The sequence below is a fragment of the Pinus tabuliformis genome, chromosome 8 (genome assembly GCF_031772625.1).
Source record: "Pinus tabuliformis cultivar Carrire ecotype Pingquan chromosome 8, CPIR1, whole genome shotgun sequence".
In the NCBI taxonomy this organism is placed as follows: Eukaryota; Viridiplantae; Streptophyta; class Pinopsida; order Pinales; family Pinaceae; genus Pinus; species Pinus tabuliformis.
The window spans coordinates 2,019,985,087-2,019,997,917 of NC_142294.1; the positions used below are offsets into that span (position 1 = coordinate 2,019,985,087).

At 43.3% G+C, this 12,831-nt stretch overlaps 2 protein-coding genes across 2 annotated transcripts; both read left to right on the plus strand.

Annotated features, from left to right (window-relative positions):
• Positions 1-1,085: 1,085 nt before the first annotated feature.
• Positions 1,086-3,590, plus strand: LOC149244532 (uncharacterized). The gene is made up of 3 exons (XM_089371569.1): positions 1,086-2,449; positions 2,765-2,873; positions 3,204-3,590. Exons 1-3 carry the CDS (start codon positions 1,086-1,088, stop codon positions 3,588-3,590), a joined length of 1,860 nt encoding a protein of 619 aa, XP_089227695.1.
• A 1,174-nt stretch (positions 3,591-4,764) lies between these two features.
• On the plus strand, positions 4,765-5,259 carry LOC149244533 (uncharacterized). Its single transcript, XM_089371570.1, has one exon. The coding sequence runs from the start codon at positions 4,765-4,767 to the stop codon at positions 5,257-5,259; it is 495 nt and encodes a 164-aa protein (XP_089227696.1).
• The last annotated feature ends 7,572 nt before the right edge of the window (positions 5,260-12,831 follow it).

A 12,831-nucleotide genomic window follows, 5' to 3' on the forward strand; every position in this document is an offset into this window, starting at 1 on the left:
GTTCAGAAACTCCCTCGGGGTTGGTTCTCTCTACACTTCGCCAAGGAGGAATACACGAATACAGTATTGGCACAGTACTGGCATATTGAATTGGCTCCTGTTCTACTGAAAAGATGGAGTCCTCTTTTCGATTCGGAGCGCGAACAACTTGGAGCGGGACCTATCTGGGTTCGTCTTCCGGGATTACCACTTCAATATTGGACTGAGGAGGCATTCATCAAGATTGGGAATGCACTGGGAACTTATTTAGACCATGATCGATCATATGTGGAGACAAATGAAATGATCATCGCTAGAATTTTGGTCTATCTGGATACTAGAGAAGGGCTGGAGGGCAAAATGACCCTGCGTTGGGGGAACTTCAGCAGAACTCAGATATTGGATTATGAAGGAGTTCCCTTCAGGTGTAACCGGTGCCACCAAATCGGACATGTATACAAAGACTGCCCGCTAATCACCAGACAGGAAGGATCGCCATTACCGGCCCAATCGAACTCTGGCAGGGCTCCCTCCATGAATCCTAGATCGACTAGGATGAGTACTCCTCTTTCTTCTCCTCCGGCGCCCAAGATCAGCGAGACTTTTCGTGGTCCCCTGACGGAAGCACTCATGCATCAGAATATCCCGCCTTCCCCCCCACTGACCAGGGCTCGGGCAGCAGCGGCAGCAGCACATGTTCCGGGTACCCTTTCTATCTCTACCTCTAAATGTTCAGATATCTCTTTTTTGCATGATAAAGCATTTGTCTGCACCATGGTACAATGCAACATCCCCTCTCCCCCTCCGGCATTTTCCACCGCCCCGCTTTCGCTCCCTCTCTCATCTCCGCCTCTTTCGCCCTCATCATCCCGGTCGTTCTCATCTCATCCCTATTCCCTTAGACCTCGGGCTCCCCGACCGGGGTCCTCTGATCCTGTTGCCGGATTGGGTATCGTCCCTCTCGAGCCTGGTATCACCCAATCCCGGGGTCGTAAATCAAATCTTAATAAAGCCATCAGACTTGCTGGCGCTGAAGTTGCAGCAGGGCGTCAAGCCACCATCTTAGGGGTCCTTAGAGCTTCAAACCCCCCTCAGCATGGTTCCCCATGAAATACATCTCTTTCAATTGCAGGGGACTGGCCAGCGCCCCAAAAAAGCTTGCCCTTAAACGACTTTTTGAGGTCGAATCTCCGGATATCATACTGTTACAAGAAACTCTTGGATCGGCGGATGCTTGTACACTTGCACTAGCTTCTATAGGGGCTAGATGGAAATTCATTGCCTTGGATGCTATGGGTAGATCTGGAGGCATTGCACTCGGGTACAACCCCTCATCTATCAAGCTGGAATCCTCCTGGGGGGGTCAGGGTTTCCTTGGAGCGGACATCCGCTCAATCGAACTCGGTCTTCCCATTCGAATCCTTAATATCTACGGACCTTGTCAACAAAGGGAACATTTCTGGAGAAACATCCTCAGCAGCAATCTTCTATCAGGCGATAACATCATTATCGGGGGAGATCTAAATTTCTCCTTGGGGTTCAGGGAGTCTTGGGGTGAGGCGGCCCAAATTGACCCCATTACTAATCTCATGAGTCAGTTATTGGAACAACACGATCTCATTGACATCCTTGTTCAGAAGCTTCAGCCTACTTGGAGAAACAGAAGAACAGGCGAGGCTGCATTAGCCAGAAGACTAGATAGATTCCTCATCAAGGGACCCTTGATTCAGCAACTGCATTCCTACAAACAGTGGGTCAGCAATGGTGGCATCTCAGATCACTCCCCAATAGCACTGGAAATCCGAGGTCCGGAACAGAAACCAAAAGCCCCATTCAAATTCAACCATATGTGGCTTCAAGATCAAAATTTCACAAACTTGATCTCATCCTACTGGATTGCTCATCCCATTGAAAGAGAAAGTTCGATGGCAAGGGGATTCGTAAAAAATCTAACTGAGCTGAAACACATTGTGATCAACTGGGCAAAAGAGAAAAAGAAGCAAGAAGATGAACATCTATTGAAGGTGGAGGAAGACTTGATGGGTCTCCTGGATGAGAGAAATCTTGGGTTCTTATCTCAGGATGACAAGTCGCGCCTGGTGGAGCTGGAAAATCAGAAGAAGGCTATACTCAAGGGACGAGAGGAAGCTACCAGACTTCGTAGCAGAGCTACTTGGCTTAAAGCAGGAGATGAAAACTCCAGATTCTTCCATAATTTTGCCAAAGGAAGGAAAGTGGCAAACACCATATGGAATCTACCGCTCCCTGAGGGAGGTAGGGCAGACACTTTCAACAAGTTATCTAATCTGGGGACCTCCCACTTCAGAAATCTATATAAGAGTCCGGGAGGTACTAATCTAGCTGAGATCATCAATGTGGCCACTCATATCCCTAGATTTGCGGAGGAAGATGATATCGAGGATCTGGAAGCACCGGTTATTATGGCTGAACTGGAAAGCACTATAAAATGGTTCAAGAAGGAAAAGAGCCCTGGCCCGGATGGCTGGACCATTGAGTTCTACTCCGCCTTCTTCGAACTTCTGGGAGGAGACATTCTTAAAGTTGTTGAGGAGAGCAGGATCTCGGGGAGCATCTATCATGCTATCAATACTACTTTCATTGCCCTCATCCCTAAGGTTGACAAACCTTCCTCTTTCGATGATTTCCGCCCCATATCCCTCTGTAATGTGCTGTACAAGATCATATCAAAGATCATAGCCAATCGGATCAAGCCCATCCTATCCAGACATATCTCCCCTCAACAATTTGCTTTTCTGGAAAACAGGCAGATCCATGAAGCCATCAGCTCGGCACAAGAAGCTATACACTCCATCTGGGCAAAGCATCTCAAATGTATTCTGCTGAAGATCGACCTCTCAAAGGCTTTTGACCGTGTAAGTTGGCTATACTTAAAAATGATCCTCATCCACATTGGTTTCCCCCTCTCCCTCATCAATTGGATAATGGCTTGTATCTCTTCCCCTACCTTCAGTATTCTCATTAATGGATCTGCCTCGCATTTTTTTCACTCTGAAAGAGGACTGCGCCAGGGCTGTCCCCTCTCACCTTTGCTCTTTCTCTTGGTCATTGAAGCTCTCAGTTGCCTCCTCAACTCGGCATCCAGGGAGGGATCCATCAGAGGCCTCAAAATATCAGACATCTGTTTCCTCACTCATCTCTTGTTTGTAGACGATGTCTTAATTCTTTTGGATGGGAGTGTACAGGACACGACCAATTTCTCTCGCATCTTGGGACTATTCACCAAAGCTACTGGCATGGAAGTGAACAGAGCAAAGTCTACAATCTCTCTGGTCGGCACCTCTGTTAACGAAGCTCACATTGCTAGGACGGTTTTCCCATATAATTCACAGCAATTAGACAGAGGGCTTAAATACCTGGGATACTGGATTAAGCCCAAAAGCCAAAAGATTGCAGACTGGGTTTGGCTGGTGTCAAAAATTGAAAAGAGGATAACCTGCTGGAGTCACAGATACCTCTCTAGGGCAGGGAGGCTAATTTTGATCAAAGCTGTGCTCGAAGCTACTCCTGTATTTTGGATGGCCCTGGCATGGATTCCAAGGAACATTTTGGCCAAGCTACAACAATTGTGAAACCGGTACCTATGGGCTGGAAATCAAGACATCCGAACTTTTGCTTGGATTGGGTGGAATAAAATTGCACTACCGAAGAAATGGGGAGGATGGGGACTGAAGGAACTCCCATTATTTGCAAAAGCTCTGGCCGGCAAAATGGGTTGGGCTCTCCTAACAACCCACAGCCTATGGACTAACATAGTGTTCCACAAATACATCTGGCCTCTCAGCATTAGCGATTGGATAAGGTTGCCTTCCTGGAATAAAGTCGGCATATCATCGATTTGGAAGGCTCTCCTGCACTCCTTACCTCTCATCAGGGACAACATTGTTTGGTGCATCAGAGATGGAAACAGTGCTAGAATTGGTCTTGACCCTTGGTCTGGAAGTGGTGGCAGACACACACTCCCTCATGATCTCATCGCTTTCCTTACTGCTCGAGACATAAAGGTCATTTCTCAGATTGCAGACCCAGCACAGTCCGACATTTTCCACCAAGCTTGGAAATCTGCAAATATATTGAATATTCCGAGAAGATGGCACGCTGCCTGGGAAGATTATAGAGAAGCATTGATGGAAGCTCACATTAGAATAACAGATGGCCCGGACGAACTCATCTGGCACCTTGCTGACCATGGGATTTACACTCCCAAGGATGGTTATTTACATCTTATCGAACACCGAAAGCCTGAAGCTCTTGAATCATGGTGGCAGAACTTATGGAAATTGGATGCTTCCCCTCGATCGAAACTTTTCTTTTGGTGTATTCTCAGGAAAAAAGTTCCCACCTGCGACCAGCTCATGAAAAGAGCCATTCACGGGCCCTCCAGATGTGTCTTATGTAAGGAGGAATCGGAATCCTTAGAGCATATATTTCTGAGCTGTCGTGCCACTAAAGATCTATGGCAACACATTAAGACACACATCAATTTCAATGGAGCCTGGGAAGGACCGAATATTGTAAATGCTTGGAATGCATGGGATAAGAAACACAAGGGAACGAAGCTGATAAACCTCCCAATCATTGTAAACTGGTCATTATGGAAATCTCGGAACAAAGCCATTTTTGAGGAGAATCCAATCCATTGGCCTCTGATTGAAACTAGTATCGTTGCTGCCCTTCAGGAATTGCCGGACCCCCCCCCCTCCATCCACTAGGCAACCTGCCCCGCATCCTCCCATTGACACTAGCATGCCGTGGGCATATTTTGACGGAGCCGCAAATCAGCAGAGCTGTGGAGGAGGTTTCATACTTCATACAGCTGAAAACCACCATTACAAAATCAAGGCTGGCCTGGGGGTCGGCACAAATAATTTTGCCGAACTTATTACTCTTCGCCATCTTCTCCATTTTGCATTGAGGCATCACTGCAATAGCATCAATATCTTTGGCGATTCACAGATTATTGTAAACTGGATAAATGGCACTACTACATGTCACACACACTCTCTCAGCACTATATTACAAGAAGCTCTCCATTTCAAAGCAGCTTTTAATCATATTACAATTTCTCATATATACAGGGAGCACAATCAGGGTGCCGATAAACTTTCCAAGGAGGCAGCGGTGATGGACAGAGGACTGTGGGAGATAACAGAGGTTACTGATCAGCAGGAACACAAATGTTATCACAGACCTTATATAGATCCAGGATACCCAACCCTGGATCCGCTTATAGAACACTAGTTTTTTTTTTGATAGCACTATACAGAGATACACTGTGAATTTTGGTTTTTAATTTAAATGTACAGCTAAAATGCAGCGATCAGATAGCATACCCTGCGTGGTAGTGCAACAAACTAATTTTTGAAGATACTACTGAACACTACAGACACTATATGTCAAAAAATATTTTGACTCTATTAATGAAATATACAGTGATTTTTCCAGGGGAAAAAGCATATGCTGAACAACATTTACTACATGTAATTTTTCACCACATAATGAAAGATTACGATTTTTCCTTGGGTAAAAAGCATAAATATAATAGTACATGATGCATTAGCACCCTGCTTATGAAAAAGATAGCTTTCAAGCTTAGCTTCTCAATTAGATAACTTTGGATCAAACAATAGTGCAAGTTCAAATTTTTCTTCTCAAAATTTTGGACGCCTTTCTAAATGCATGAAAGGGGTTTAAATAACCTATTAATATTACAAAAATAGTAAACTTAAAATAAAATTCTTCAAAAAAACTTCAACAAACTAAACTAAAGTAAAGGGCAGCTAAACTAATGATCTGTTGTAATAAGAACTCATGAATGTGCTCCAGATTGATTCTTCATCTGCTCTCTAAGATCATATATGTTTGTGAGCGACTTCAGCTAGGGGGGATGTAGTGGTTGCACGCGCAATTTTCCCGTAAACATTGCATCACTAAGCGTTGGAATAATTTCTACTGTTGCATTCGAGAGACACCTTAGCACGAGCCATTGGCTATGAGGCTTCACTAGAAAATTCCAATAACTTTCGAGGTTCGCTTGTGATAAACTCTAAATATCTTGAACCTTCTTCTTAAATAGTTCCTGCCAAGATTTTTTTAAGGCTTTGACATCTGGAAAGGTGTCCTTCGGTCATTCCTGAATTAAATTAGCTTGCAATAAGGTATCTATAATGTATTCAGTGAAATTTGAGGCAAGATTTATGGCTCTGACAATAGTCATTTCTTCCTCTTTCATTTTTATATATGTTGACGGCACTGGACCCACCAACATTCAGGGGATCTCCCCGGTATGAAGTCCCAACTAGACCTCATATCGTTTGGCATCCGATATGATGGGTCAGTTTCGATTATCTTAAATATATGCCTTAGCTCTTGCTTGTCAGCATGTGATAGTAGTCTACTTTGTCTCCAAACAATGAGGCTTGCATGCCTGGTGAGTGCTTAGTGTTACTTGTGTCAAGGTTCTTTCACTGCAGAGGGAGAGGGTGGAAGTGAATCTCCAATCGAAAGGGAATAGTCCCAACTATGTCAGAGACACACAACACTGCATCTTTTGGTGAAGTAGTCCACACGTATGCGGAAATCACAAACACACAATGAACAGATAGCACGTAAAACACTGAGCGGAATAGTCCACGTGAGTGCGATGGTCGTTATAACAATTTTATGAGAATGGTTCTATCTAGTGTCCGGTGAGGTAGCCCACACAGGAAATACAATGTTAACGACTTCGACAACACATTTCTGTAAACATATGTATTAGAACAACCGAAATAGTTCAATTGTCTTAACACAGGTTAAAGCAACATCCATTACAAGTGTTCAAATAATAGTCTTACAAACAATTACAATACATGTGTGAAAACGTGTTGGTCTATTATCAGGCTTTTGAATTAAGCAAAAGTTCCAAGATACATCAGTACACCATACCTCACTAACCCCGTAAGTGAGGCGTTGGAGCCACTGCTCGCTCCTGCCAAAGAAAATATTATAGACTCTCAAGGCTATGTGGGAGGAGCCAAGGTGAAAAGTCTTTTGCATGTATAAATGAGGGGTATTTATAGCCAAGGGTAAAACTGACCCTTGTGACTGTTCGACTTCCCTCATGATTGTTTGACTTACATGACTCTCCAACTTTACATGACTCTTCATATTTAAATGTGGTTCTCTTGGACTTCCACATTACATTACATTAATTATCACAGTATGGCCCACAGTAGTGATGTGGCCAAGATGACTCATGACATGACTCAACACAAAAGAGCTGGTACGTTCATGTTGCTGGTGGTGTCCATGTTGAGCTATAGTCCTGCTGAGTGGTGGATGTGCTCTTGGTGTATCATAGTTTCACCTCTACATGGAAAGGTGTGCAGAACCTTCGATGGTCTTGCTATTGGCTTGATGTTTTCACGTGCATGTATCTCCTTTGCTTGTACTTGGAATGCTTCATGTGTTCGTTCGTTCACAAAAAAATCTCCTTGTATGCGTCCATGTGTTCGTCCATTCGTGAAACAATCTCCTCGCATGCGCTCCTTTTTCATCTCTTTCGTCATCGTGTCATGTCTCATCCATGTACCTATATCTGCAATCGCTCATGATGAGACGACATCAAATATAGAAATATCCTAGTCTACCATTATGCATTATCTTTCGCTTTTGGATGTAGGTGATCGGGAGAAAGGAAAAGGTTATGAAATTATGCAGAGCATATTTCGAGTCGGGATGCGGACCCCTGGCACTATCGGTGAAAATTGCGCAGAGGTCACTAGGAGACTAAGTGTTATAGACATATTTGGGCACTGCAACACCAATCACATATGTCCATAAACCAAGGGCTTCTAAGTCCCTAAAAGTGTTGTTTCATACCCTAAAGGAGCAAGGTCAGCTGATTACATCATCTCCCAGAAGTTCTCCATGAAAAGCTACTCAGAACTAGTCAAAGCAGGACCATACAGACTGCCCAGTGCTAAAGGTGCGATGCATCTCACCTGCCACATGCAAAAAGTGCGATGCATACTGGAAAGCCCTTTCATAGGGTGCAATGCATACTGGAAAGCCCTTTCATAGGGTGCGATGAGCGAGAGCAGACAAATGGCACAAGTAGTTTGCTAGGTGGACTAGCAGCTCTGAATAGACACTAGATTTCCCGATAACAAAATGGTGACTCCACTGGGGAGTGATTAGTTTGATTGCTTGTATCTATTTGTTTGATTCATAAACCATAGACGGATCCTGAAGATAAGCCAGCTAGCCTTCAAACTACATTTGCTATGCAAGTGCAAAGTAGATCAACACTGCTTCTGTTAATCTCTGGGTTTGTTTATGAGCTGAACAATTGACTTGAAAACATCCTAAGTTCCCTATAGGTAGCTTGAGTAACCTCGTTAGATTAGCCCTATACTTTGTAGTTACTGACTATCATTTGCTTGGCCTAAATCCCTGGACTAAACTGCAAACTGTGACCAAAAACCAAGTTAAAGTCTCGTTCCTTGACCATCGCACCCTCTCCTTTAGGAAATCTAGATGCATCGCACCTCCCGTGCGCAGTAGGTGGGATGCATCCTTGTTTCCCTGTGTTATAGGTGCGGTGATCAGACAAGACTAGATCTGCCTACAGATTTTGGTTTTTTCTTCACTCTCTTCAGTTTTATTCAAGAGTTTTGTTGTCTGTGATCAGTAGACCACTGTTGAAACCCCCTTCTTTGCATCATCCAACCTCTATTGTACAAAGAATTGTGAATGTTTTTATGTATTGTGTGCCATTTACAGTTCTCTTTTACAAAGAAGTAGCTTAATCAAACTGTTGTCTTTTGATTTGGAAGTGTCGCAAGTGTCGTTTTCAGTCAAAGAAAAGAATCCTACTGTTCTTGATAGTCGATTGTACTGTTACTCTTGTATTTGATCTGAATTAGTAGTATTTCAAGTGTTGAAAGCATTTTTCAATTCAAAATCGTAAAAGTGTCATCTTGTATCCTTTTCGTTTTTTTGAAAAGAAAATCGTTAGTACTGTCACTTTGAAAGAAGAAATAATTCAAATTTGTATTTAGCATTCTTTTTGTCATCCACACATTAAGAAAGCAGAAAACAAATACATGCATGTGCATTTGCATTTAGACTGCTTGTTGATTTTGATTTAGGATAATGCATCTAGTGTGTGCTCTCTGCTCTATGTTGAAAGGATTTCGTTTCTCTTTCCTTAGTAGCTAGGATTTTCATTGCAAAAAGAAAGATTAAATGACTGTTTATCATCTTAGATTGCATTTTGGGAATTGTAAATCTACATCACGCAGTGAACCTGAAAGGAAAATTTCTTAAGAAAGATCAACTGTAAAATAAATTTAATGAACATAAAAACACTTTGGAACCTAACGCACAACATCTAGAAGTCTAGGCTAGAGACGTATTCTGGCATCGTAACGCCTAGTAACTGTCGCTTTCATCGTAGGTTGGGTGATTCCTCCTCTTTGAGACGATAAGTGCCAGTACGGACTTGTGCTCCCACATACCGTCGAGTATATATTGGGAGACCACAATAGGCTATATCCTTTGTCCTTAGGAAGCTGTGTATGCCGCCTTATCAATCGCAATGCACTGAACACAGCGTTCGGGAAGATTGACTGCCGTACCGTAAAAAGTATTCTGCAATTTTGCGATTGGTTTGGTAATCCCTCTGTCTAGATTTCCAGAGTAGTCTCTTTCATTCCTTTTCAGACTTCTTAAAGGAAAAGGTCCATCTGAGCACTTGTCACTTCAGGCTCATTAAAAATCGAAGGCGACTAGAGTCATCTTTAGATTTTTCTCGACTCTTAAAAAGTGAAAAAGCAAGTTGTGTCAAATCGTCTAAAATTCATTTAATACGGAATAACATTTTCCCCTCTTATTTTGAGTTGATCAAATAAATCCGCAATCATGGAAGAAAGTCAATCAAAACCCCGTTGTTCGCGGAGACTGACGAGTCAACTGTCTTTGACTCCGGAAACCAAACCATTCCGGGTCAAGCGAACTCGTTTAACTGGGTCAAAGTCTCCTGGTTTGTTTGAAACTTGTGTTTCAACATCCTTTGAGACTCTAGTTACTCCAACCATTTCTGGTATCCCTGCCTCTATAGAAGAAGTTCTGCAGTTACAAGAGGACATTAGAACTGATCCTAGTGTAACAATAAACACTTCTATTCCTGAACCAGCTCCATCCAGGGTTGATTCAGAAGGTGTTACCCCTCCAACATCTATCGCTGCAGAATCTATACCTTCTTCGGCACCAGAAATATTTTACGGACCTGACGGTCTGCCTCTTCCACCTGGATTGATTGCTATAGAAGAGATTACAGAGGATCTTCCATCCAGTACTCCATCGCATTTTGGGACTGAGATCCACCTATATCCTTCTACTTCAGAAGTTAATACCCCTTCATCGCAAGTTCCTGTAGAAGCACTGGGAAGTCTTTTGGATAGACTCGATATGTCTGGACAACCATCGACATCTAGGACTGTCTCGTCTGATATAGCGGTAGCAGAACCTCCTGCCACCACTCTGACAATGTTCGCTGGTATACCATCTGTCCCAACTAGCTCTCAACCGCTAGAAGGAGTCCACCCAGGGACTATTTCGACAGTATGGTCTGTTCTCGTTTGTTCATCCGGAATAGTATCTGGAATCTCTTATGTTGAATCTCAACAAATTGATCCTTCACAACATCAATTTGGGCAGTCTAGTCTCCAAAGGCCAATCATTCCCTTGAGCACTGGATTGCCACCATATGAGAGTTCACAACCGAATTCAGGTCAAATTGGAATCACATCCAGCGGTTGGGTGCCAATATTGCCTCAACAACCAAGAGTTGTATACTCAATGCAACCGAGTCTCCCTGTGTCAAACATCCCCACTACACCAGCTATTGTGACGGTGTCGCAAGTACAAGCATTGCCTGTTATATGCCAACCTCAAGTTTCTCAAGTTGTTGTACAACAACCTCTTGTCTCCGTGACACAACCGCAATCGCCAGTTAGTGGCTCCTTAACTGGAGCGACTCAGGCTCAAATAGGTACTATTACCCCTCATCTTGGTCAAATGTCCAGTATTGGGCAACAGCAAATGGTTTCACAACCATGGCTGGTGCAATATCAACAACCGCAATTCCAACAAGCTTACCAAGGACCTGAGCAGAAAACCTTTTCAGGTAATGGGCAACCGTATATTCAAAACGGTTATAACCAATGGTCTCAAATTGGTTATGCCCAACCACCTTATCAAAGTTATCAGCATCAAATGCATTATGCTGGTATGCAAAGACCCACTGCTCAGGCAATCCCATCTTATCATGGGTATGCTTCGCTGAACCTGAATCAACAATTGGCCTTCGTGGCGACTCTAGAGTTACCAGATCTAAATTGGCTAATGAACGATCCAATCGCTTATGCCCCTTGGTGGCCGGCGATTCCTCATAAACTTCCGTCAGATATTCCTAAATTTAATGGAAATCTAGGTGAAGACCCGTCGAATCATGTGATGACCTTTCATCTGTGGTGTTCATCCAACACTCTCAATGATGATTCGATTCGGCTTCGCCTTTTTCAGCGAACGTTAACTGGTCCAGCAGAAAAATGGTATATCGAGTTGCCTAGAGCTTCATTCGATAACTTCAACGCCCTTGCCACAACCTTTTTAACCCATTTTCAATTACCAATAAGGTATGAAACAGGAACAGAGCTTCTTACCAATTTCAAGAAAATGACGGCCACTCACATATCCGATCATATTCATGAATGGCGACGTCGTCGTAGAATGGTGAAAACATATGTTCCTGATCAACTGCTAGCTGAATGGTTTATTAAGTCATTGTTACCTTCTATTACAGAAGATGTGGCAAAGGGAGGGGTCATCACTGAAGAGCAGGTTATTGCTCGTGCGCAATATCTAGACTTGATCTATACTCAGTTTGGAACGCTCTACGACAAAATCCTCGATGCTCCCAGACTGGAGTTTTCCATTCCTCCTCCTCCTAAATCAAACAAAGACTCTCACGCCAGCGACGACGTGATAGGTACGAAGAGCACGAAATTGATAAAGGCTACATCTAAGAAATCCCGTAAGATTTCTTATCAAAATGCAAATGAAGAAATTCTAGCCTCGGAGGTTAATGCCGTGTCGACTGACAAAGGCAAAGAACCGAAGAAACCAGGGGGCAAGAAGAAAGGGAAGAGAAAAAAGAAGAAACAGGAAGATACGTCTCCTGAAAAATATTCTGCAAACCCTTATGGGCAAAAGAAACCTACTCAGCCATGCCTCATATGCGATGAGGATCATTGGACAAGATATTGTCCATATAAAGCTGAAGTTAAGAAATTCTTTAAGAATTCAAAAACCTCAGCAGTATTGACTGATCCGTTTCCAAACCCAGGAACCAATCTGGTTGCTAGTGACAATGCTTCCCCATCCCAAGTCCTTATGCTGTCCATTTCGAAACAGCAAAATGATGCTTTGATATCGACAAGGAATAAAGATTACGGGAATCCACAGCTATCGAACAACAAGGCTACTGATCAACCTAGTAGTTCGACAACAACTTCGACCGAAGTTGTGCCACCCATCATTCTTGAGCTAACGATAAAGCTACTAGAGGGAGTTGTACACAAATCGACATTTAATCCTCGTGCTAGAGTGGCACAAAATTATAATATAGTAGAGGACCTGGCCCAATCGCCGTCCACTATGTCGACACTTGAGGTACTGCAAAATTGCCCCTCCCAAAAGCAAGCTTTATTATCAGCAATAGGTGGGATTGAGCCAGCGGATTCCAATCGTGTGGCCTTTAATCAT